Source organism: Papilio machaon, chromosome 29 (assembly GCF_912999745.1).
Source record: "Papilio machaon chromosome 29, ilPapMach1.1, whole genome shotgun sequence".
Classification (NCBI taxonomy): domain Eukaryota; kingdom Metazoa; phylum Arthropoda; class Insecta; order Lepidoptera; family Papilionidae; genus Papilio; species Papilio machaon.
In genome coordinates, this window is record NC_060014.1 from 2,312,885 (window position 1) to 2,340,607 (window position 27,723).

General features: G+C 31.8%; 4 protein-coding genes across 5 annotated transcripts; 1 reads left to right on the forward strand and 3 right to left on the reverse strand.

The window, feature by feature from the left end:
• Window positions 1–3,950: 3,950 nt before the first annotated feature.
• LOC106720215 (protein MEMO1) lies at window positions 3,951–11,484 on the reverse strand. The gene is made up of 9 exons (XM_045685350.1): window positions 11,340–11,484; window positions 7,286–7,367; window positions 6,979–7,047; window positions 6,144–6,256; window positions 5,701–5,812; window positions 5,368–5,433; window positions 4,806–4,959; window positions 4,311–4,415; window positions 3,951–4,231 (listed from the first exon to the last, which is right to left on the reverse strand). Exons 1-9 carry the CDS (start codon window positions 11,386–11,388, stop codon window positions 4,094–4,096), a joined length of 888 nt encoding a protein of 295 aa, XP_045541306.1. The 5' UTR covers window positions 11,389–11,484; the 3' UTR covers window positions 3,951–4,093.
• Window positions 8,747–10,686, reverse strand: LOC106720226. The gene is made up of 2 exons (XM_014514823.2): window positions 10,175–10,686; window positions 8,747–9,205 (listed from the first exon to the last, which is right to left on the reverse strand). Exons 1-2 carry the CDS (start codon window positions 10,570–10,572, stop codon window positions 8,785–8,787), a joined length of 819 nt encoding a protein of 272 aa, XP_014370309.2. The 5' UTR covers window positions 10,573–10,686; the 3' UTR covers window positions 8,747–8,784.
• A 298-nt stretch (window positions 11,485–11,782) lies between the features above and the next one.
• LOC106707290 (ferrochelatase, mitochondrial) lies at window positions 11,783–25,746 on the forward strand. Its single transcript, XM_045685261.1, has 10 exons — window positions 11,783–11,986; window positions 18,079–18,191; window positions 19,851–20,016; window positions 20,486–20,603; window positions 20,913–21,014; window positions 22,096–22,261; window positions 23,156–23,311; window positions 24,007–24,123; window positions 24,402–24,529; window positions 25,624–25,746. The coding sequence occupies exons 1-10, from the start codon at window positions 11,971–11,973 to the stop codon at window positions 25,715–25,717; spliced, it is 1,176 nt and encodes a 391-aa protein (XP_045541217.1). The 5' UTR covers window positions 11,783–11,970; the 3' UTR covers window positions 25,718–25,746.
• On the reverse strand, window positions 15,865–17,643 carry LOC123722733. 2 transcript variants are annotated; one of them, XM_045685260.1, is made up of 3 exons: window positions 16,847–17,643; window positions 16,324–16,422; window positions 15,865–15,944 (listed from the first exon to the last, which is right to left on the reverse strand). In XM_045685260.1, the coding sequence occupies exons 1-3, from the start codon at window positions 17,504–17,506 to the stop codon at window positions 15,876–15,878; spliced, it is 828 nt and encodes a 275-aa protein (XP_045541216.1). In that variant the 5' UTR covers window positions 17,507–17,643; the 3' UTR covers window positions 15,865–15,875. The 2 variants fall into 2 exon arrangements, with proteins under 2 accessions (XP_045541216.1, XP_045541215.1); XM_045685259.1 differs by having other exon boundaries at window positions 16,324–17,643.
• Window positions 25,747–27,723: the final 1,977 nt, after the last annotated feature.

Here is a 27,723-nt window from a genome sequence, read left to right on the forward strand (position 1 = left end):
ATTCAAATACAAAACCCTATCAAATTAAATTAATTCTAACCTCTTTTTTTCGATTCTTATGAAATTAAAAAAAATAATATCGTTTTATTTATTTCGTAGTAGTATCTATTTCTGTCTCATTAATGGAATATTGAAATTCTTTATTTTTGTACAATTATTTTAAAAAATGCAGAATATTTGTCTGAAATAAATAAAAATTTTATTTTATTTTTATAAAGAAAAATATTAGCTGTCAAATTTTTAATGACGCCAAATACGTTCAGAAATATTATATTAAATAATATCAAAATCCATTGAAAATCTTATTTGTTATCTAAAAATGAATAAAACATATTTATTTTGACAAAAAATTAAAAAAAAAGTCTGCTAAAATTTTATAAAATGATTATTTCAGTTTTAGCAATTAGTGTTCATACAACTTTTTTTTGTAAATCGAAAATTGTGTACAAAAATATTAGTCATTCTAATTTTTGTGCAGATTTTTCATCTGTAGAAATTTACTAGAAAAAGATTATGAAGTATAAAATAATAAATTGTCAAAATATCTAAATTATGTTTTCTTCTGGCATTTTTTTTAACTTGTAATGAAATAGTACATTTTATTTTTATATTAAATATTAAAAAATCTTGCTTAAAAAATATTTATTGAAACAATATGACTTCATTCAATATCTAATTAAAGATTAAAAACAGTATAAAAATTTAAAATGGCTACATTAGACAGTTTTGCCTGTGTTTTTATTTCTGGCAACATTAATATTTTACAAATTATTTTTAGCACAAATAATGCATTGTTGCAAGTTTATTTTATGTTTATTTATATAATAATTTTTTGTCTTCAAAAATTTCATTTAAATATATTTTCTACAAAGAAATTGTTTTCGTTTCAAACAAGGTTGTTAATTTTGTTTAGTTATTTATATTTATTACTCGATCTGGAGTTTTGGTGTAAGATTAATTTAAACAGAAATAAATAAAGTTTATATTTTAACATTATTGGTGTTTTTTTTCTTGTCTTTTTCATTGTCTGATATTTGAAATATTGAATTTCCTAAAAATAGGTATTTTTACCATCATCACCTTGAAAATGACTTCAGTTAGTAGTAGAAAATATATAAAAATGAATAATATAAAATAAAAAATAATATAAAAAATTAAATTAAATTTGAGTGTCTTGGTACCAGAGCAGCATTTTCATTAAATTAAAAAAAACAAACTGTGGTCAAAGAAGTTATGGTTCAGTATTTGCTTTACTTCTGGTCAAATAGTTTTTTTGTTGTTAAATGTGATGTGATGAAATTTTATCAAATTAAACAAAACAACAAAATAAAAATAATTTTAATAAAATAAAATCATGCTTAAAATTTTGTTTCAACAAATTTTTTTACAGTAGAACTTCTGCCAACAAACAATAATTTGATTAAATAAATCAATGGTCTATACAAAATCGTTGTTGCTGTACAAAAAAAGACGAATATATTAAAAATAGTTTTGACGATGTTTGTTATTTGAGGTTCTTGTTTTATATTTAGGAAATTAGTTTCACTTGTTACAGTAGCAACGCTCTTATTTTTCTTTAATTGTTGAACTTGTACAGTTTTGTAACATTTAGGGGGAGAATTACATGTATCCAAACAATACCATGACTTATATTTATCTTTTAACTGTTTCCTTTTGTTCGTGATTATGGCGTCTGAGCTCATTTTATATAAATTAATTTATTAATGTTATTTATTTCCCCTTTTACACAAGGATACGAAAAATTTACAATCCGATCTCATAATTGCATTAGAATTTGACATATTTCGTTACAACACCTGTCAAATGTAACATTGTCTCTGGTCCACTGACTTCTATAAATGAACAGGGTACAGACGTAGTTTTTTGTGCCTATTTAATTTCCGCCATTTTGGCGCTGATGGTTGCGATTTTCAGCAGTGGTGAGAAATCGAACTAAAAATAAAGACTGAATTAACTGTCATTACCATCAATATCAGCGAGTTTAAGTCGGAACGAAGTAAAAGGTATCATTTCTAAGCATTGACTATCCATTTGTAGAGTGCTTTAGCTAGTTAATATTTTATAAACAATTCTACACTGAAATATGTCATAAATGATAAGGTGACTATAGATTAAAAGAGGTAAAAAAAACAACGTTTCCTTCCAAATGTTTAATACAAATGCTGCTTATTAAAAAATGCATGTGATAAACATTTATTATTCATTAACTCATGTAACCTTAAATATTAAAACAGTGCAGTTAGAAAATTATACTCTTCGTATAAACAAACTACATATATTTTTTAATATGAATGTTTTAGTTATTGTTCTGTTGTGTTTACTATTATGTCCGGAGAACATTATTGCAGTCGAATTCTAAAGTAAGTGAACAAATTATTCTATTCAATAACTTTAATATTGCTTTTGTTAAAGTTTGAACTAAATTAAAACATAGTTGCTATATTTAAATTACTCGTATAATATTTTCTTACATAAAATATTGTTTTCTTTTTTCTTTTAACTAAATACTTATGAAACATGACAAAAAATTAAAAACTTTATATGTTTTTTTTGTGACATACCTTAAACTAAACTTGCTTATAAATTGGGTTATTTCGTATCTTTTTAAATATTTTAACTTAATAAGAATCCCATATTGAGTTTTACTTTTTTAAAGCTAGCTGTTAAAAATACAGGTTGTTCTTAAATTCGAAAATCATAAAATAAAATACATATCTCATTTAAATTATTAATAAAATGTTTTTTGGTACTGTTTTCCATAGATATGTAACCTATAAATAGAGCGTTTCATACAAATTTGACGTCTAATCAAAAATCTATTTTAGAAATGTCATTTTGTATTGTATATAACAACACTGACGAAATGTATCTCAACAATAAGCCTCCGGAGGACCTTTTTTTCGCTTCACATTTTTGCTCTATATAAGGTATCTGTAGATTATATATCTATGGTTCTTTTATAATAGATATGAGTCACGAATAAATGGTTTGTTTTAGAAACATTTTGTTCCTTAAAAAAATATTTGTTACTATATTTTTAAACATATTTGAATTATTTAAACTTTTGTGAGACATCATAATTAATTAATTAAGAAACGGCTTAACTCACGTTTGATCGTCCGGTGACGGCACCGACTAGTTTTGGACCCATCGGGGGTCCATCTTAAGGGCGAATGTTTAATCCGACAGTGCGAGACGCGATGCGACCGCGAAGTCCTCGGATTAAACAATCGCCCTGAAGATGGACCCCCGATGGGTCCGAAATTAGTCGGTGCCGCCACCGGACGATCAAACGTGAGTTAAGCCGTTTCTTAATTAATTAAATATTTGAATTAATTTCGATAAAACATTCTTAGGAAAGACCGCAAAAAAGTTAATAATATGTTCTTGTCTTTTGGTTGTTGAGAATCCATTCTGTCAATTTCACAAAGATGTATTTATAGACAAGAATATCTGAGCAGGTGAGAGGCGCTACTATAGCGGTGACTTCTGTCAGAAAAAACATGACAGCTACAGCAATGATTCAATTTCTTTTATAATGGCGGTCCTTTTTGATTTCGCCAAAATCCAGTTCATAGTCTGTCTAGAGACAGTCTGTGGTTTTGACTGAATCCAGATGTGTTTAGGTGTGGTTTGGGCTCTCGTTTGTTGGGTGGGTTTCGTGAATGCACAAGGTCATATCAATTTTGATTATAATTATTGGAACGAAGTTCCTTATCGCGCGTTGTGAAAGGGGGCTAGACGGAAAAAATTCTTACGAAAAGTTGTCACGACACTTTTTGCTATAGTAAGTATGTTAACGACGAATGAGCGCTACTTCACAGCGAAAATTCATAGAAATAAAATGTACTTCTTGTGAAGACTTAAGTTTTTTATTCATAGAATAAACATTGGTTCCTCCACTAATTAATAGAAAGGAACTTCGTTCCATCCGGGTGTCCCAACACACCTCTCAAGTTTTTTTATATCTATATCAGTGTTATATGTTTTCTGTCAGAATTAACCTATAACGCCATTCACCGTGTCAGATATGTCAGAATAGAGTTAATGACTTACCATATACAGGGTGTTGTTATTCGAACACAAGTGATGCACTCGCATATGACACGGATGAGTCCTGATGGCTCATACATTGCGACGATTGAGCGTATTTCAGAAATTTTAATGACATTTTAGGTGAATTCGATTGACTCTGTAATTTAGATATGGCCTGTGAACAAAAAAAAAGTTTTTATAATAAAAAAAAATTACAAAAATTAAAAAAAAAAAAGTTTAGATATAAAGTTTACTTGAAGTAACACTCCAATGGGATGTCTGCCACAGATTGTGTTTCCATACTTGTTGAGATACTCTGTGAACGCGCGTGGGTCCAACTTCTCTATTATGTTCATACCCTATGGATTAAGATTGAAGATATTTTATGAATAATGTAAAAAAAAAAAACAAAAAAAACCCGACTGACTGCGACTCAAATTGATTATAGCGATATCTATTAGCTGCATTTTAAAACAAAGATTTTTAATATAGAAAAAATTTAGAAAAAATCGAAAAAAAGAGAATTTCATCTTCCACATCCACTATATATGTTTTGTGATGGTGTCATACACCCTATGACACTCTTTGGAAGAATACAAATCGAATGACACCTCACACTTCAAAATCGGTTCATTCCTTTAAGATACAGGATGTTACAAAGTTATACATAAAAACAAATTAACATACTTTAAAAAAATTGTCAGTCGGGTAAAAAAAAGGGTCAATAAAGTACTGAAGGCATATTTTACCTGTTTATCTAGCCATTCAATACTCTCATAAATATGACCTCTAGATGTATCTTTCCAGGTGTAACGGAAACGTGAACCCCAATGACAGAAGTCAGATGATATCACAAACAAGTTCTGTGGATCAGCTAAATATGGTGCCAGGATTGACCCATATCTGTATATCAAATAGAAAAACAGTAAAAAATCTTACTAATATTATATACTAGCTTTTACCCGCGACTCCGTCCGCGCGGAATAAAAAAAAATGCACACAAGATAAAAAAGTTCCTATGTCCGTCTCCTAGTTCTAAGCTACCTCCCCATCAATTTTTAGTCAATGTCAGTCATATAGATAGATGTGAATGTATGGATGGATGTATGGATCTTGATGAAATTTGTCACAGATGTAGAACATAATCTGGAAGAACACATAGACTACAAATTAAGTTTTTTTATTGGTGTTTAAATGGATGGATGTTAACTAAAATTAGTAGAAATTCGACACTAAGATATATTATCTGAAATAACTTCTAGGTTAATTACTTTTTTTTATTGTGGAAGAAGTTGAATTTTTAATACTCACTTAGCTTCTTTCTCCGGTGTTAGAGATCCAACTAAAATTGGTATAATTGTGAAACCGGTTTTATATCTAAAAAAAAAAAATACACTATTAGTTGAAATAAAAATTACATATTGTGATAGTAAAAAAGTATCAATTCATTGTTTTTTTTTTAAATCAAAATTAATTAAAAATAATTATAGTTACATTGTAATTGTAACATCCTGTATATTAAAAAACTGAACCGATTTTGACAAGTAAGATGTAATTTGATTTGTATTCTTCCAAAAAGTGTAATAAATGTACAGTCGGTTGAGTTTTTTATTAACAAATAGTTTTTTTTTTACAATAACTTACTCCTCCATAACTTTAGCGATGTAGGGTAGATGCATTTCTATAGAATGTTCATCTTCGTCCGTCTGTATGTCCATCCATTCGAACTGACGAGTTGCTTCCAATTCGGAATATACTGAATAATAATATATAACCAATGTAATCATCTATGCAAAAAATTTTAGATTTTTTTCACTAATTAATTAATTAATTAAATTATTAAATTATTTTTTTAAGAAACTAAGAAAGACAGAAAAAAACATCCAAATATAACTGTAAATGAATGATACACTAGTATTCGAAACCTATAAAATGAAACTTATAGAAAAACAGACAAGGTAGGAGACAAAAGTCCAAACTAAGTTACCCTGTTCTTTAGAATTACTGTATTTAGAAAGTACATAATTAACCATTATTCTTATAGTATTAAGCTAATAAAGTTTCTTAACAATTTGACGATTACTTACTTTGTTTGTCTATTGTAAGGTCGTAGAGTGGCGTCTGATATTTATCCAGAGAGGATAATGCACAGCCTCCCAACCTCACGTGATGTGAGGGGCCCAAGATGAAGATACGCTTACTAGAAATAAGAAGTAGATTTCTTTCTTTTATATTTAACTAGCTTTTATCCGCGACTCCGTCCGCGCGGAATAAAAATAGAAAACGGGGTAAAAATTATCCTATGTCCGTTTCCTGGTTCTAAGCTACCTGCCCACCAATTTTCAGTCAAATCGATTCAGCCGTTCTTGAGTTATAAATAGTGTAACTAACACGAATTTCTTTTATATATATAGATAGATTACCCGACTGCTAAAGTTGGTAATGTTTTTAAATGTATGTCTTGTTTTATGTATGTCAATTTTTTTGTAACATCCTGTATAGTAATCCAATTCAATTTCTTTTTTAAGCCTGTATAGTAAACGACTGAACCGATTTTGACAAGTGAGGTGTCATTCTTTTCGTCTTCTTACCCTGAGTGTCATGTGGTATATTACATCAGCACACAACACATGAAGAGATGGAATTCTAAAAAAAATTGTGTAAAGAACGAGTTCAAATCACAGTCGCCATAACTTTTTTTCAATTCTTCTCGTTTAAATGTTTTCGAGTATAACCCAAATTAAGAAGTTATTAGTATTAAGTATTTAGTGTAAATTACACTAATATATATTTTTACACGAAGACAATAGATGGCGCTTTTTTATCTATTAGAGCCTCGTCAGTCGGGTTTTTAATGTATGATCAATTCGCCCTTAAAATCGAAAAAAGTAATCAGTGGCTAATATCAAATTTATAACTTACACAACAACTGGACTGACTTGTCTATACGCGAACGCAGCGCACGCGCCGCAGTAAGAATAACCCGCATGACTGTAAACAAAAATACAAACGTAAAAAAATGTAATCAGCAATAGATGACGTTGTTATAACTTTTTAATATTTTTTACTTTTTAATAGATGGCGTTGTAGTTACTTTTGTAATTTTTTTTACTTATCAATAGATGGCGTTGTTACTAATATTTAAATTAACTTTTAACTTAACACTGTCTGGATATAACTCTATATAGTAGATAAGAACAATAGCTAAGATTATTTATTTCCTACTTACGGTGCTATTATAGCTCTCGCTGGTCCATGTGTTAGATCAGCTTTAGACAACCAGAGGTCTAATTGTCTAGACAGTTCAGTACCTGCAACACTTTCATATTACTCATACCAGTAAAATAAATATATTTTTAATTATAAGGCGGCAAACAAGGCCTTCTAAATTTGCAGAAACAGCGATGCCACCATTGCTTATTGACATATACAACTGCACAATAATCTCCGGAGCAGGAGATGAACAGAAAGAGAACATTTCCCCATCCTATGCATCATCATCTCCATTAAATCCACTTCCCTTCCCTTTGTTTATAATATAAGGTTGAGGAAGGATAGGGGATTAAAATGTGAACTCCGGCAAGCACACTTATACTGTACATAGAATTACTTTCACTTGATGTATGCCTTCTGTGAGGTCGTGGTATTTCACCGAGCGAGGCGGGCAGTTTGTGCAAGATGTTGGCTTCTATTAATGTTAACTTATAAAATAAGATATGTAAAAAAACACATTACTAGAGTTAATATTTTATTTATAATACAGAAAAAATCAAGAAATAATTTTTAATTTAACAATAGTCCGACGTGAAAAATTAACAAATACAATTTTAAATAATTATCTACTCAGGAATCATATTTTAATAATTTAAAAAAATACATTCAGAAATTAAGACTTTTATATATGTATTAGCTTTCACCTACGACTTCGTCCGCGCGGATTTAAAAAAAAACTTAATAAGTAGCCTATAAATTCTTTCCGAGTATATTTTATATATGCCAAATTTCATCAAGATCTGTTGATACGTTCTGAAGATAACTTCTAACAAACATCCATCCATACATAAGTAGAAAATCATGATACATTAGTATAATTCACAAAAGTTTTAATAATTTTTTTATGATTACATCTCACTAATATTATAAATGCGAATGTTTAGACGTATGTTTGTTTGAAGTTATCTCCGGAATAGTTCAACAGATCTTGATAAAATTTGTCACAGATGTAGAACATAGTCTGGAAAAACACATAAGCTACTTATTAATTTATTTTTAAATTCCGCGCGGACACAGTCGCGGGCTACAGCTACTTTAATATATGTACAAAAGTAAATAAAATGATAACATACAATTACATTGACTAGCAAAGCCATGCAATTACATACATTAAAATCATAGAAGCCCTAATTGTGGATTTCTGAGACCAAAATCCCCATTTAAAACATACTGTTATCTTTATTTTATCAAAGACTAGCTTTTACCAGCGACTCCGTCCGCGTGGAATAAAAAAAAAATGCACACAAGATAAAAAAGTTCCTATGTCCGTCTCCTAGTTCTAAGCTACCTCCCCATCAATTTTCAGCTAAATCAGTTCGACCTATCTTGAGTTATAAATGTAACTAACACGACTTTCTTTTATATATATATATAGATGATGTTTTATATAGATATTTAAATCTCAGAAACCAACCGTAAATGTGTTTAAAAGAATATAAGAACCACTTCCATAAATCACTCATCACTATCATTGTTATCTAACAACTGAGAGATTCTCTCAGAAGCGTCTTTTATTAAACTCTCGTTGAAATTAGGAAACCGCTTTTCAAACTGTAACCTCATGCTTTCCAGATCGAACTTCTCCCGTTCCAATTTATTTAATGTACTTTGCGTCTTTTCGTATTCTTTAAACTTGTTAACATCCAAGTTTGAATGTTTCTTTATCTCTGCCAATCCATCGATCGCATCCGTAACCGCATCCAACAGTTGTTTATGTCCAGTTTCCTTGTTGTAACCGAAATCGACATTTTTCGTTTCCAATTTATCAAGTAATGCTTGTTCTGTGCTCGCCAAGTTTTGTAACAACTCTTCAGTGTTTGATTTCTGAGACATTTCATGGAATTGTGTGTAGTCGTTTGATTTTAAATCAGCTAATCTGCAAAAATTTATAAATAATAATATAGGACTAGTTAGTCAAACTAAACACAAACAAATAAATTAAATAAAAAACCAAAAACAAATTCAACTGTCTACAAAAATGACACTCAAGGGTAATATATAAATTGATTGAGACCTCAGTTATAAAATTCAGTTCGGTTTAGTGTAAATGGCAGTCACAAAGGGACTTACAGACACAGAAATTCACATACATAGAAAGACATTAATTACTCTAGTCAGTTGGGTAAAGAAAGCTAACAGTTATAACAAGTTTAACAGTGGTAGATCCCGCAACAACAATTTTGGTTGGGTGTACGAATGGGCCGTGTCAAACGGTTAAATACCACGACCACACAGAAGATAGACGCGAAGGGGAAGCAATTCCATGTACAGTCTGATGAGTGTGGTGCTGGAGGGCTAATTTAATCCACATTTCCTTCCCACCTTTTTCTTATAAGGAAAGGATGGGAAGGGGGAAGTGAATTTGATGGATGGGATACATAGGAAGAGGATATATCCTCTTACTGTGTGTTCCCACCCCTGCCGATTAAAGGTAGGCAACGCATCTGTAATTGCGGATGTCACTGTTAAGGCGGAGTCTGGTGACCACTTGCTTGCTTGTCAACTTATGATATATAAAAAAAACAGTGGAACCTGGTTAATCATGAGTTCAAGGGACCATCACATATTTCTCACTTATATAGGTTAGGTTAGTCACTATGCTGAGTTCCTTGCTTATGGAGGTCATCCATTGAGATCATGATGGGATAATGACTCACCTATAGTGGTTTCTCACTTATCCAGGCTCAACTATATTAGCTAATAAAATTAGCTAGCTACCCACTGAAATTCACTGCTGTGGCACTTGTATATTGTAATCCCTTACATTCTGTTTGACAAAACAGAGACAACTAGACATGTTACCGGAGTTGAATTCTATGGCAACAAATAAAATTCTGATACAAACCTTTTTTGTTCAACTATAAATGATATTTCCTTTAATCTTCTGCTTGTTTTATCCAATTGATCCGTTGTTTTGTTAAACCGTTCAGCCAATTGACACATTTGAACATCTACCTCAGTTTCTTCTCGTTCAAATTTCTCACGCACTAAACATTCTTCTAGCATTTTACGCATAAATTTGCCGTAAGCTATTTGACGATATTGTTCTTCGTAATCTTGTAAATCATCAGCCTTACAAATAGTTACATCTGCTAGGTTTAGTTTGGTACACAACGTCGTATTAAGTCTTGGTACATTTCTCTTCTTAGTCGTACTGATAGTTTTACGTACGGAAGACGGTACTTGAGTTGATTTAACTGGCTTTGATATAGGTAACGCGAATGTTTTGCGTTTATCCGACATTATTAAAAACAAAACAAAACGTATTTCGAATAAGGAAAATGTTTAAGATTCGTTGATTGACATTTATTTGAAACGCTGTCATGGCGACGATCACTTGCGTTCGGAAATCATTAGTTTCATATTAAGATATTTTAAAAAATCCAATCAAAAAAGCTTTCTGAGCATTGCTGCATTTATAATTTAATAACATAATATAATATTTAATATAGAGTAATAACTCACAAAAATATTTTTTTATGTCAGGCGTACTATTACTGTCAAGAACATCGTTTCCGAACGAACGTGTTTACATAAATATTAAAAAAAAAAAAAAAACCTTAGAAAAAACATTAAAAACAATTTGATTTACGTCAAATTAAAATTTATTATACTGTTGGAATAATAGTAATATAAATAAATCCAATATAATTTTTATTATCTATAAGCGAAATAAAAACAACCCAAAGAAAAGGGTCAAATATAAATACTTTGACCAAAAGTTCTTTTACAATATCAGGCACAGGTAGAATCATCATAATGCCTTAGTCCATTTTAATGTACTTGCATAATTTAAAATCACAGTTAGCAGGTATTTTGCGAAAGACCTTTTAGAAAGGTCATTAACCTTTTAACATTGTCATCTTTTTATGTAGACAAAGGTTTATAGTGTTAATAAGAAACGATTAGGATTTCAAATAGCTTTGTAATCGAAGTCTAAAGTTAAATTGTTATTTAAAACGAAAACTATATATTTATTAGAAAGAAAAATAATGAACTCGTCAACATACCATTCTCAGTGTACCAGCTACCGGCATGAGATGCATTGCGACACGACATTGTATTAAATCACTTGTGGATGAACAAGGTCTAACAAACTAGAAAAATAATATTCAAGAAATATTACAATAAAATACTTTTTTAATGCAGCTTTGATTTGACGTTCACTTTTATCTATAAAAAAAAACCGCAACATATGTTAACACATTACAGAGTATCCAAAAATGTTCAATCGAACATTTCGAACCATAAAACAAAACATGTTTTTTCTTAATTTAAAGTTTGTATTGTAATTGTAACTAAAAATTTAATTAAGAATTGGGTTTTCAATAATTATTCCAAAAAGAAGATTGATTTGTGTAACATTTAAAATTTTTATTTATGGTATTAATTCACTTATTTGACGTATCTTAGAAGATCTGTGAAAACTTCTAAAAAAAATTATAGAAACAATTCAATTTTTTGCTGATTTGTGAGAATTCGATACTTTATGCAATTTGTTAGAAACTTGTTAAGAGTATTGTGTTTTGAAGTAAAATTTATACAGTTAGCAATAGGGATTTTCAGATATTTAAAATAAGTAATCATTTTACTGTGCATATTTTATAAAATTTCGTAACATTTTACTGAAGCCGCTTGAAAATGTTGGTCTCATTATGTAAGTGTTGATATACCTATTTTTTATTGCAGTTTTCTTTTAGTAGTATATGACACTAATTCATAAAACTGCCCCTTTTCCTAATTCCTATTGCCGGCATAGCATGTGCCTACTCTTCCAAACAAAACATGCACACTTTCGTTGGTCTTCCTCTACTTTTAAAGCCATCCACATTAAATCTAATTATTTTTTAAACCCCATATTTATTATGCTTAAAAAAATCAGTAAATCTAGATCCGGGGCAACTTTTTTATTACAATGACTATTTAAAAAATATGATTACTCATTGTTATTCATCAAAATACTCAAAATTCTATTTTTAATATCTATAATACAGATAAAAAATAAGTAATGCTCAAATATGAGGTAGACAAATAAGGAAGTGTTTATGTTTATTTTATAATATTTTTTAACTTTGTATTGAATAGGCTCAGAAACTAGAACCAATTTGAAAAATTAATCTTACTAATAATATAAATGAAAAAGTTTAGATGGATTATTGTTTGAAGGTATCTAAAGAATGGTTCAACAGATCTTGATGAAATTTGTCACAGATGTAGAACATAGTTGGGAAGAACATATAGGCTACTTAATAACCTTGTCCCACCTATATAGGGTCGGTGCACCAGGTTTCCATCCTCCAAATAAATCTGTCTGCCATCATCTTTATTGTCACTCCCTTCTTGATCATGTCACCTTTCACACAATCCATCCATCTCTTCCTAGGCCTACATTTACCGGTGTACCTCTGATGGTTGGATGTGGTTATGTTGGATCTTGAGAAGAGAAACGCTTGTTACTTGTTCGAAATTTTATTAGCGACTCGCCATCTTTTTTAAAAGTAATAGATAATTGAATAGATCATAGATCAATGAATCGATAGTTCGTTTACATTATTGATCATAGAGTAAATATCGATTATAAACTAACATGCCCCCCACCAAAAAGGGCACAGGCCTTTTTAAGAAAATTAATGAAATTGAAATTAAACTGTATATAAACCAAAGAATGAATTAATAGCAAACTGTCAAAATTTTAAGTTGTAAACACACATGAATGAAAATCTTAAGTAATACAAATAGTGAAACAAATATGCAAGTATGAAAACAAATGTATGAAATTATCCTAGTATTTACAAAACATCCTAATTTTAAGTAATCATCCTTATAGTTAAATCGCTGTAATCAGTACAAATCAAAGTAAATGTAACAAACTTAGCATAAATCAAAATGAAAAGAAAAACAAAATAAATAAATCTCAAAACCAAAATAAAAACTTAAAACATAACTGTTGAAATCAATAACACAAACATAATCAATTAGTTTTAAGTGATTGCAAATTAAATATGTACACAATATAAAGAATACATTAATATGTAGTATTGAAAGTATGAATCAAGTAAACTTATTAGCTACAACAATTTATAAAGAAAAATGATATAACATATATCTACTTAACAAGTTTTACAGTAAATTATGAATCAATGTTAATAGGTAAATGACACAATTTAAGCACATTTCTTTTAGTAACACTATCACCACACTTTACACTATACACTCTGGTTATCCCGTCTGGTCCAGGATGTTTGTTGAGTATGCGCCCCAGCATCCACTTCCCCGGAGGCATATTATCTTGTTTTATTAATACAATATCATTAATTGAAAATTCCTTTTTAATTTTCAACCATTTAGGTCTTTGTTGTAATCTTGTTAGATATTCTTGTTGCCATCGATGCCAAAAATCATTTAAAAGTTTCTGTGTATAAAGCCATCTAGTATGTAAATTAAAATTAATGTTAGTTAAATTAGGTGTAGGAACAATTTTAAGGGCTTCTCCAATTAAAAAATGTCCTGGTGTCAGCGGGTCCACATTATCTACATCACTGTCATCTATTGGTGTCAACGGCCGAGAATTGAGACAAGCTTCTACTTGACACAAAAGTGTGCTCATTTCTTCGAATGTTAAATTTGTTGTCAAAACCCTCTTCAAATGACCTTTCATTGATTTGACTCCAGCTTCCCAGAGTCCACCGAATGTTGGACTGTAGGGAGGAATGAAATGCCACTGAGTACCATCCATAGCCAAGGTGTTTGCAGTTTGTTTATGTAATGATTCTAAATTAGCTTCATCTAGGGACTCCTTTAGTTCTCTATTTGCAGCAATAAAAGTTCTACCCTGATCGCTCCACATCTGAGCACAATGCCCTCTGCGCGACACAAAACGTTTGAATGCTGCAATAAAAGCTTCTGAAGTTAAGTCGCTCACCAATTCTAGGTGTATAGCCTTTGTAGATAAACAAATAAATATAGCAATGTAAGCCTTGCTTGTGCGAATGCCCTTGCCCTTGGACATGAGGATGTTGAATGGTCCCGCGAAATCTACGCCGCTGTTGAGAAAAGGTCGTGATGGAGTTACTCGCTGACTCGGTAGATCACCCATAAGTTGACTTCTTGTTTTGGCTCGAAGTTTTGCACAAATTAAGCATTTAAAAATATGTGATTTAACAATGCTTTTTGCTCTTATAATCCAATATTTCGTTCTCAAATATGAAAGCATGAGTTGCAATCCACCATGTAAAGTTTTTCTGTGTGCATCAGCTACAATAAGTGCGGTAAGTTTAGACTTGGAGTCGAGTATAATTGGATGTTTACTGTCTTCACTTAAGTTTGCATGACGCAATCTTCCTCCAACTCTGATAACTCTTTCTTTGTCAAGAAAAGGGTTCAAAGTTTTAAGGTGACTGTTTGGTTTGACATATTCAAACATCATGATATTTCTTATGTCATCACTGAAATGTTCGCTCTGATCCTTTTTTATACAGATTAATAAAGCTTGATTTAATTCTTCTGTTGTAATGCTGGACTCTTTGTATTCCTTTTTTCTGAAATTTAGAAATCTTCTACTGTAAACAATTATTTTTTGAAGTTCTTCTAGTGTATCAAAATTATCAAAATCTAAAAATTTATTTGAATAGTTATCTTCAGTTTCCATGGTATTTAAACAAACTTGTACAGATTTCTTCTCTAAATGAGTTGATATAATGTTAGGTCTTGAAAATGTTATTGTCTTTTGTAGAAGCCATGAAGGGCCATTCCACCATAAAGTATCGTTTTGAAGTTCATCGACACTGCAACCTCTTGAGGCAACATCTGCCGGGTTCTCCTGAGACTTAACATGATACCATTGACTGTTGTTGATGTTGTCCAATATCTCCACTACTCGATTAGCGACAAATGGTTTCCATCTGTTTGGTTCTCCTAGCAGCCATGCTAACACAACTGAAGAGTCTGTCCATGCATAAACTTGATTTGATGGTATTCTCATTGCATTGGTTACATGGTGTAATAATTTTGATAGTAGGACTGCACCACATAACTCGAGACGTGGTAGGGATATTGTTTTCACTGGAGCAACTTTATTATATTTTTGTTTAAGACCTGGTGACTTTTCTAATTTGCTTTCTAATTGTTTGAATCTTCTCAATGCTATCTCTCGACTATTTCCTTCCATGGATTTAGGCTTGTCTGTTTTGAAAGGTAATTGTACAATATATCTGCCATTGCTACTTCTTGATGTTGTATTCTGAAATAATTCTTCACAAATTTGTTCATCTTGCGTTAATCTTCTTTTAGAAGTTGTATCTATTTCCCATAGTGATTTTAACATATCATCTAGGTTTGTAATTTGATGCATAACTATAATATTTTCTTGGGTTGATTGTAAACTATCATCTATTGTTCCAAAAATTATATAACCTAATGTGGTGTTTTGAGCACATGGTGTTCCTGGTGGGCCTCTTATAACCTCACTCAGTATTATTTGTGAATATACATCTACTCCCAACAGTAGGTCTACAGATCTTGAAATGTTGAAACTTGGATCGGCTAACTCAAGTCCTTGTATGTGGGGCCAGTCGCTGTATTGCAATGTTGTGTTTGGTATTCTTGAAGTAAGTTGTCTGGAAATCACAAATGCCTTTATTTTGATGCTAAAATCTTTCATAAATCTGGAGCTTACTTCAATTTGAATTGATTCATTTATCCTTGACTTTACTGATCCCACCCCGATGATGTTTCCTTTTGTTGAATATCTCTTTGCCTTTAACAATTGAGCGGCTCGCTCACTTATTAAACAACCTTGTGAACCTGGATCGATTAATGCTCTTAAAACAGTTGTGTATCCATCCTCGCTTTGTACAGCTACTATTGCCGTCCCTAATAAAACTGTTTTATTGTATGTTGTATTTGATTGTGAAGTCGCTACTGTATTAATTTGAATTGGTGTTTCTTCAACATTTGCATTTAAAACCGTAGGTTGAGAATGATTTGCAATGTTACCTTGGGTACTCGCTGTGGGTGAATGATGAAGAAGCGTGTGATGCCGTTTGTGACAAATCCTGCAAGTGCTAGATGATCGACAATATTTGACAGGATGTCCTGGAATTAAACAGTTGTAACAGATGTTATTCTGATTGATATATTCTCTTCTCTTTTGTAGATCCATTTTTCCAAAACTTTTGCAGTGACAAAGTGCATGATGTTCTTTACATAAGACACATCCTTTGAAGTTTGTTGTAGTGTGAAATGCGTGGACTGTATTTTTCTCCTTTGTAGATGATTGTAATAATTCGAGCGTTCTAAATTTAATTTCTAGAAACTTTTTTAAAATTGAAAATGTAGGTAGATCTCCGGAAACTTCCTTGCTTACATGTTCTTCCCATCCCTTTTGTGACTCTAGATCTAATTTATTGGTAATTATATACACAATTAGAGGGTCCCATTGGTCTGTATTAATGTTTAAATTATTAAGGCTATGGAGGCATTGGTTAGTGGTATCAAGTAAAGCTTTTATATGACTCACCGATGGACTCTGCAACCTTTTCTGGTTAAATAATTTCCTTAAAATAGATGTTACAATAAGACGTTTATTGTTATATCGCTGCCTCAACACCTCCCAGGCTTGATCGTAGTTGTCCTCCGTTACTTGTATATGTTTAAGTAAATATTCTGCTTCCCCGCTGACACTCAATTTTAAATATTGTAGTTTTTGTACTTTACTAATTCCATCGTTCTTGTGAATGAGGGAGATAAAAAGGTCTTGGAATGTTGGCCAGTCTTCATAATTACCGGCGAATGTGGGTACTTCTATATTTGGTAATTTTACCTGCTGCTTCATACTTAGTGGGCTGCCGATAGCTGGTATGCTGCTGCTTTGGGGATGTGCTGGCTGAAGAAAATCTTTCATAGCTGCTTTACCTTGAATGTAGGTCTCTTCGCAGTCGACGAATACTTCGTTCTTGAAATACTCCAATGATTTTCTTTGTTCTTTCGTTACTATCCTTATTAAGCTGTTATGATTATTTGTGAAGGCGACCCAGTATTCTTGTAAGATCGACATTTTGGTTTCAACATATCCTTCGGTCAGACGACTTTTTGGAGTCTTCTTGAAGTTCTCGTAAATTCGGGTAATGTGTTGGCGTATGTCTTGGAGCACTGTTAATAATTGTTCTACGTTATCCATATTTTCTACCAATTTTTCTAATTTTGAATAAAACGCTGAATATTCGGCTCGATGAGGCCACTATGATGGTTGGATGTGGTTATGTTGGATCTTGAGAAGAGAAACGCTTGTTACTTGTTCGAAATTTTATTAGCGACTCGCCATCTTTTTTAAAAGTAATAGATAATTGAATAGATCATAGATCAATGAATCGATAGTTCGTTTACATTATTGATCATAGAGTAAATATCGATTATAAACTAACAACCTCCATACTCATACTTAACATTCTCTTTGTCACATGTGATTCTTCCCTCCTTATAACATGCCCATACCATGTTAACCGTTTACATTTCATTTTTTTTTTATATTTATTATAATAAAAAACTAGCATTTACCCACAACTTTATTCATGAAGAATTATAAAAAAACTATTATAACTAATTAAAACTATAGTAATAAATATTACCTGATTTGTAGCTTCCAAACATTGAAATAATTTTTCAAATCTGTTCAGTACTTTCCGAGTCTATACAACGCAGACATCTTTCATCTTTATAATATTATTATAGAAATATAATTAATTTTTCCAGGTCGAAGGAACTCTTTAATGCGTTTGTCAGCTGCACTACACACAGAAACTACGCAAAAACCTAAAACTGCTATCGTTTTGTTGAATATGGGTGGACCTCAAACTGTAGATGAGGTGAGTGCTACGATGTTTGGAATTAAATTATTCAAACTTTCGTGAGACATTATCATTAACTTATATAGAAACGGCTAAAACACTCACGTATATATATCCGGTGTCGTCACCGACTAGTTTCGAGCCCTTCAGGGGCCCTTCATCAGGGTGAATGGGACTGGTATTATTTCGCGGACGCGGCCCGTCGCTCACTCAAAGGCCGAAGGGCTCGAAACTAGTCGGTGACGACCTCGTATATATATACGTGAGTGTTTTAGCAGTTTCTATATAAGTTAATGTTTGGAATTATAACATTTCTAGGTCTGTTCTCACTGTAGAAACATGTTACTTGGCAACATATAATTTGTTGTGCACAAATCATCAGTTTTTTGTTGTTAATAGTAAATAGTTGAATATTAATTGAAAGAATAATGGTTGTTGGAAAAATTTAGTCCTCATCCCTTTCCACTATTTTCTTGTTTTATAAGGTAGTGGATTTGGCGGGGTAAGAGATGCTTAAATAGGGGAAATAACTACTTTATGAAAGAGATGGTTTTTTGTTAAAATTTATAAATTAAACCTGATTTATATAATATCTTTTATTTTATTTTATAATATAATATATTAAAATTTAATCGAATTTTGTCTTTTCAACAAACAAACATTGATTTTTGTTTATTTAAAACTACCTGTCGCCCGCGACTCCTTCCGTGTGGGATAAAAAAATTTTAGTACCCTATGTGTTCTTCCACACTATGTTTTACATCTGTGAGAAATTTCTGCGAGATCCATGCAGCCATTCTGGAGATACCTTCTAACAAACATCCATCCATCCATCCATCTATACATCCAAACATTCACACTGTCTTTTACCGCGCAGAATTAAAAAAACACTTAAAAAAAATAGCTTATGTGTTCTTCCAGGCTATGCTCTACATCTATCCCAAATTACATCAAGGTCCGTTGAACTGTTCCAGATGTACCTTCAAACATCCATCCATCCTTCCGAACATCTAAACATTTGCATTTATAATATTAGTAAGAAGTAAGATCTAGGTATTATTATTTGAATATAACTTATGTGACCTAGTTAAGTGCTTGTTAGTACTAAGGTCAAAATCTGCATATCTAGAAAGGTTATCTAAGTGTACTAACCTAATTTTTTTTGAAGATATTTTAGTATAAAAATTGTAACATGTTATTCAAATTCAAATGTATGGATTTGTTAATTTTATTCTATATTACAGACAGACACTCTAATTTTAATATCTTACTAATATTCGACTAATACTACTATTCAAATGTTTGGATGGAATGATAGATAGATGTTTGTTTGAAGATATCTCCGGAACGGCTCAACAGATTTTGATGAAATTTGTCACAGATGTAGAACATAGTCTGGAATAACACATAGGTTACTAATTAAGTTTTTTTTCTTCCGCACTTTTTATAGATCTGTATTAACTTATTCCACTTCTTCTTCTCAGCCACGTAACGCCCACTGTTGGGCATAGGCTTCCCCCAAAGATCGGTCCATCTTGCGGGAGGCGTTATTCCACTATTTAATATTATTGTCAAATGTACGCATCACACGGTGTAATTTCGTTACATGAGAGAGAAGAAAGATATAACACAAGCTATAAATGAAAGAGAGTTATATATACCCAATGTTACTTTCAGGTGGGTGCTTACTTACATCGTATAATGACAGACCGTGATATGATTCAGTTACCGGTTCAGAGTAAATTAGGTCCTTGGATTGCGAGTAGACGGACTGATGAAGTGAAGAAGAAATATATGGAGATTGGTGGAGGTTCACCTATATTGAAGTGGACTAATTTACAAGGTATACTAAGTGGAAAGAAGATCAGCAGCTCAAACCGTTTCTTTCTGTCCCAGAGGAAGTTTAAGTTTGTTGAAATAGCCCTTATGTAAGAGAAAATTAAGTCAGTCTAGAATATCAGGTAGATGTAACCGTCCATTTAGGTAGTCGTATATGTTTAAGAAAAGAGCGTCGATGGCTCAGGGGTTAAGGACTTGACTTGCAATCTGCAAGTAATGGGTTCGAATCCCGCGATATACCAAGATATTTTTCTATTACATATGTACATTTATCCGACGTTCTTACAGTGAAGGAGAACTGCTGGCTGCACATATCTGAGAAGAAATTCAATGATATATGTGAAGTCAACCCGCACTTGACTGTGGTTGACTATGACCTAGTCACACCTAACTTAGGGTAGGCACCGAGTCCCTCAGTGGGGACTTATAGTGGGGGAATTTTTAGGCTTAGCAAATAATATAATTTATTACAGGTAGCATGTTAACCAAAGCTCTAGATCAAATGCTTCCGGAATCAGCGCCTCATAAACATTACGTTGCGTTTAGATATGTGCCACCATTCACTGAGGAGACATTTGAGCAATTGGAAAAGTAAGTTTTACCATTTTAGAATAAAGTTTTACATTTGGAGATGTAAGTTTTACATTTAGGGAAGTAAGTGTACAATTTGAGATGTGAGTTTTACAATTTTAGATTTAAATTTTACAATTGGAGTAAGGAATTTTACATTATTAGATGTATGTTTTGCAATTTTATATTTAATTTATACAATTAGGGAACTACTTGTACATTTCTAGGTGTAAATTTTACAATTGAAGATGTAAGTTTTACAATTGGAGTGGTTTTAATAGTTGTAATTGCTGGATTTCTTGTTTTTTTAATTAATTATAACTCTCTCAGGGACGGTGTAGAGAGAGCAGTAATATTCTCACAATATCCACAGTACAGTTGTGCGACTACGGGCTCTAGTTTGAACGCAATAGCTGACTTTTACAGGAATAGGTAAGTTTACAAATTTTAGTCCCCTCCCCTTCCCACCCTTGTCTTATAAGGAAATGTTTATAAAGAGAATATACACATAACTTTTGAATTAAATAATTTGGATTCTATAATATAGTTTTTTAGTTTCTTGTTTGAACTAAGTTTATTTAAATATATGTCAATTATAATTTTAAAAAAAGTTATTTTAACTAATACATAAAGGGCTAAAACACCGACGTTGACCGATGTCGGCACCGACTAGTGTCAAACTCATCGAGGGCCCTTCATCAGTGTGAGTGTGAGTGGTATTATTGTGTGGACACAGTCCGTCGCTTACTGTACCAATCCCACTCACACTGATTAAGGGACCTTGATGAGATCGAAATTTATCGGTGCCGACACCGGACTACGTCAGTGTTTTAGCTGTTTACATAGTTCACTAGCTGTTGCCCGCGACTCCGTCCGCGCGGAATTAAAATAAACTTAATTTGTAGCCTATATGTTCTATTAGACTCTGTTTTACATCTGTGACAAATTTCATCAACATCCATGTAGACGTTTTGAAGATATATTCAAACAAACATCCATCTAAACTTTCTCATTTATAATATTAGATAATGTCTCACGAAAGTTTAACTAAATCATTCAAAATTATAATTATAATTGATAATCTAGTAAGTTTATAAATTGTCGAATTCAAGTATATACTCGGTGTTGCCCAAGAAGGAAAAAAAAAAATGTTTTTAGCCGACTTCAAAAAGAAGGAGGTTATCAATTCGACTATATTTTTTATGTTTGTTACCGCGAAACTCCGCCCTTGGTGGTCCGATTTTTTTTTTTAAATAACTAGAGGACTAGTAGATTTTGAATTTAGCTTCAAAATGTGTTGCGAAAATTAGGGACATTTTTGATTTCAGCGCTTACGTAGGCTAAACTATAGGACCTACATAAAAATGATTTATTGAAGAATTGTAGCTCTTTAAATGTGCTAAATAAAAGTCCGCAATAGCAAATAAATAAATAAGTAAATAAATCTATCTTTTATAGTTTTCTCACAGTAGCTATTTTTTTCTTTAGAAACATCTATTAAATTTTATTCCAGACAAATACCACAAAATATAAAGTTCAGTATGATTGAACGTTGGCCGACACATCCTTTGCTAGCTAAAGTGTTCGCTGAAAGGATAAAAGAGAAATTGAACAAATTCGATCCGAGTCTAAGAGACGATGTATTGATTATGTTTACAGCACATAGTTTACCTTTAAAAGTGAGTACATAAGAAAGTAGACATCAATGAGTCCTATGTATAAGGGTCAAAGTAACAAATTGATGATTTTTACTTTTTTATGTTAAAAACTAACTCTTAGTTTAGTTAACAATATGCATTAAACGAATTTTTTTGCTGAAGTAAAAGGTCGTATGTGGACTATTTTCATATATCGTTGAAACTTTGAGAGCCTCTACTGTAAAGTTGTCAATTTGCACATTGACCTTTATTCGTAGGAGCCAAAATGACCTAAAATAATTTTACTATGACACTCTAGTATATATGAATCAAATGACATATTTATTAATTTTATCTCTTAACATAAAATTAATTTATAATGAATTAAAAATCATCTTTTTGTCAAAAAATATTAATTCTCTTACTTGTACTAATAAGACGTACAAGTTACGAAAAAAACACTCTATAAATCAGTGACCATAATTGACTATTTGTTAACAATATTGGTCATTAGTATCTTTAGGAAAATTACCATTGTCAATACCAAAAAAGGATAATTCTATCCGAGAATATCAGCAATCGTAAAAGTTTCAAAAGTTTTAATATTGGCTATTAGTAACCACAACTATCAGTTTTATAATTTACCCTAAGTGACTATAATTGACAATATGACTATATAGACCATTAGTAATCATTGCACCTTGTTAATTATTGTCAATTAAAGTTTATAATTAATTAATTTTAATTTATAAAATTAAGCCAAAACTTTATATTTAATGGTTTATAAAACCTTGTGCGCAGACTCTGCGTATAAAAGACATAATGCCAAAGAGATGATGAGCCGGTGTTTGTCAATTATAGTCACTGTTGGTCAATTATGGTCACAATTAGTAAACTATAATAGTCATTGACCACTAATGGTTAATTAAATCCCAGGCGGTATCTCGAGGTGATACTTACCCTCACGAAGTGGCCGCAACTGTAGCGGCAACAATGAACGAATTGAAAGTGCCCAATCCTCACCGTCTCGTGTGGCAGTCGAAAGTTGGACCGTTGCCATGGTTACAGCCGTACACAGATGATGCTATCAAGGTATGTGTGTAGACTGATGAGATTCAATAGTTGTAGAACGGGCAGCATGTCCGCTCTATGGTGCAATAAGACCACAAAGAAGACTGACAATTGTGACTTGCCCAGATCTCATTATTGTGTGTGTTCCTGGACAACTTCTAGTCCTCTTCCCCTTCCCCACACTTTTCAATTTTAAGAAAGAATGGGTAGGGAAATTAATTTGCCAAAGGAGAGGCCTTTGAAGTTGAAATGTTCTCTTTCTGTGCATCCCCTCTGTCTTTTAATGGTAGGCAACGTTTCCACAACCTTTAAACTTATAGCAGTATGTAAGTGTAGGGTGTACTTCGCTATTTTAGCGAAATGACAATATTAAATTCAATAAAAAATTCAATATTAAAATTGACAATATAAATATTGTGTTATTAATTTCAGACATCGTATAAAACGATGTCTGAAATTAATAAATTTAAATCTGTCATTTTGACAACAAGGAAAGGAAATCATAAAAAAAAGATATATTTTGTATCAACTTGAAGAAAAGAGATCCTCTTTTTAGCTGACTTCAATAAGAAGGAGGTTATAAATTCGACTGATTTTTTATGTGTGTTACCGCGAAACTCCGCCCCTGGTGGTCCGATTTTGATAAAAAATTATCTTTACATGTATATAATTTGTCATTTCTATTTGAATTCTACTGTAGTATATATATTTTTCAGTCGTATTGTAAACAAGGTAGGAAGCATTTAATTTTGGTACCGATTGCATTCGTCAATGAACATATAGAAACTTTACATGAATTGGATATCGAATATTGTGAAGAACTTGCTCATGAGGTAAGTGTATTAAATAACTAAGCTATAACCCGCGACTCTGTCCGTTTAGAATTAAAAAAATATATAATAAGTAGCCTATGTTTTCTTTCAGACTATGATCTATATATATGCCAAATTATATCAAGATCTGTTGAGTAATTTTGGAGATATCTTCAAACAAACATCTGTCCAACAAATTTTATACATTTACATTAATATTAGTAAGATTTCATACTAAAAACACTCCCAAGTAAAAAAAAACTTTTTTTCGCATCATCTTAAGTTTTTTTTTTCAACAGGCTGGTGTAAAACAGATAGAAAGAGCATCAGCACCAAATGACCATCCAATCTTCATCGCTGCTTTAGCAGATGTGGTGGCAAAACATCTAACCAATGGCCCCAGAGTGTCAAAACAATTCTTGTCCAGGTAATTACTCTGATTGACCATAATTGACTATTTTTGACTATAATTTAGACTAAGACTGACTATACAATACATCGAACATCAGAATATAGGCGTCCAATGAGAGTCATTTTGTAATTCTATGTACAGACTGATGAGTGTGAGTGCCAGGGGACTAATTGTAGTTCTCTTCCCCTTCCCACTATTGACTTACAAGAAAAGGATGCATTGGTAAGGGAATAGTCTCTTACTGTGGGTCCCCTTTTCTGTTGATTAAATATAGCCACCTTTAAATGCGGATGTCTATGGGCAGTGGTCGATTCGCTATTTTGGCGAATTCCAGTGCACACTTTCTCGTTTTTCACTTTATACTATTAAAATTATGATTGACCAATAGTGACCATAATCTAATATATAAAATTCTCGTGTCACGGGGTTCGAACTTGAACTCCTCCGAAACGACTTGACCGATTCTCATGAACTTTTGTGAGCATATTGAGTAGGTCTGAGAATCGGACAACATCTATTTTTCATAACCCCCCCCCACCATTTAGTTTTTTTTTAAATGCGCGCGGACGGAGTCGCGTGCGACAGCTAGTTTACTATAAATGACTAAGTTTTGACTTATTATAAGTTACTTTTGTTGATTACAAATAACTAATGAATTATTTACCAACAAGTTTTAGATAATTTTTACTACAATTGACTAATAGTTACCGCAATTGACTACTAGGTATGACTATTAAGATTTTGATTTAAAAAATATGAAATCATAAGAAACCTATCAAAACAATTTTACCTTTATAATGCATTTAACAACACTCAAATGTTACAAAATAAATCCATAGACAACTAGCTGTCGCCCGCGACTCCGTCCGCGCGCAGTTAAGAAATGGGGGGGGGGGGGTATGAAAAATAGATGTTGTCCGATTCTCAGACCTACTGAATATGCTCACAAAATGTCATGAGAATCGGTCAAGCCGTTTCGGAGGAGTATGGCAACGAAAACTGTGACACGAGAATTTTATATATTAGATAAATGACATTGTCAGTCAGTGACATGTATGTGATTTGTCATTTCTTTGTAATAGGAATATAATAAAAAAAAATTATTTCAGATGTCCGCATTGTGTGAGTGAAAGATGTAAATCGTCTAAGGAATTCTTTAGTAAATTATGTCAGAGTTCATTGAAAGATAAAGCGTATGCATAAAAAATAACTAACAAAATGCACCAATTTCTCTTTAGAAATATATAAAATAGTTAATTTCAAGATTAAAACATTTAGACTAAAAAAAAATAAAAAAAAAAATATTGCCATACAATATACTCGAACCTTTTTTTTGTCAGATTACGTGAAAATATTTTTTATTTTTTTAAGGAAATAGTTTAACATGATTTCAAAGAAAGTTTGCATTGCATTTTTAGAAGGCAGCCATTTTTTTGTACATTTGTCGTAAATTTTGTTATTTTTTTACACTGGCAATTATTATTTAATATTACGTAATTTTAAAAATAAGACTGGTTTTGTCTATTTGTCATTTCTTTTTTCGCTTGTGGCGGGTTTAAGCATTTAATTGTTTGCTTTTAAAACAGTATCTGTATATTTTATTGGTTATTGTTTTTCATTAAAAAGAAATATCAATAAAATGTGTTGTTTTATTTGAAATAAAGTTTAATCTTGTCTGTTTTTATTCAAACTTTATATAACCCTACTGATTTGTGACTGACTATATTCTATGTCAACTCAGTTGTCAAAATCTATTCTTTTGCGTTTCTGAGTAATATGTCTGATCATATAGTCGTCCCTGTCATTATCTTTGACAAAACAAAGACAACAATATGTTTGTCAGTTAGGCTGCATTTGTTCCGGGTAATTTCGGGAACAGTTGGTACGATTTTGACAGGACTTTAATAGGAAGGTATGATTCGCGCGGGAAAATAAGGTTATTTTTTTAAATTCTGCGCTAAAGAAGTCAAGGTCGACGGCTATGTATGAAAATGTTCGTCGGAAATTCCGTGTTTCGTGTGATCTCCGAAATGTAAATGTTTTTGATGGGACTTTTAATGAAAGGTTGGATATATAAGGGAAGTAATATAGGTTTGTTTTTTTTTTTTATTTCCGTGATGAAAAAGTTGCGAGCAAAAGTTAGTTATAAATACAATTTCACTTTCAATACAAGAATCACTTTCACAGGTCACGTATTTTCTTGCTTCACAATCGGCCATTGACGACGTGTGCTAAATATATAAAACTATAGACCATTGACTATTATTTTTACAAGGACATTTTAAGGTGAGTCTCCACTGTGACGTCTATGGCAATCTTTCTTATTTACTTACTAATTTAATAATATTTTAAATGCGAATGTTTGGATGAATTGATGTTACAAGGTATCTCCAGAACGGCTACATAGATGGCGCTGAAATTTGACATTGTAGAACAGCGTGGAACAACACAGGCTACTAAAAAAATTCTACCGGAGTCACAAATTAATCAATAACATAAATAGATAAGATCACTGTCACTTTTAATCACATTTTTCCGTTTAATGTAATTACCACCTATGTGCAAATGGTGTGAGAGCAAAGGGGCTTGCTGAAAACTAGCGCAGGGAGGGCCGAAGTCGTCCCTGTATCAGCTGATCTGGCCACTTTCTTTTGTGTGGCAATAAACGTATTCTTTTCTATTAATTAAGTCAATTCGGCGTGGACGGAGTCACAGGCGACAGCTAGTCCTTTAGACAACGTTCACGTAATTTGCATTTCAGCGTTTGAGTGTTGGTGGCGCAGTAGTTAATTCTACAGGTCCTGTTTCGATCTCCAACATTCCTGTGTGTTAATGTAATAATCTATTAATATGACAATTGTTTATTTATTGATTCTAAGTTGAATACTCTAAACACACGAAATCAAAACAAGCGCCGCCATTACGATATTTTAATTTTTCATTTATTTTGTGAAATTTTTGAGATAAAGTGGATGGAATAGAAAACTTTAGCTGTTTATATTTCTATAGAAAATTATATTTTTAATACTATAATAGATGTCCGCGGTTTTGTCCGCGCGGAATTAAAAAAAAAAAAACGTTTAGTAGCCTATGTGTTCTTCCAGATTTGCGAAATTTCATCAAGATCTGTTGAGTTGTTCCGGAGATATCTTCAAACATACATACATCTAAACATTCACATGTATAATATTAGTAAGATACGAAACGCG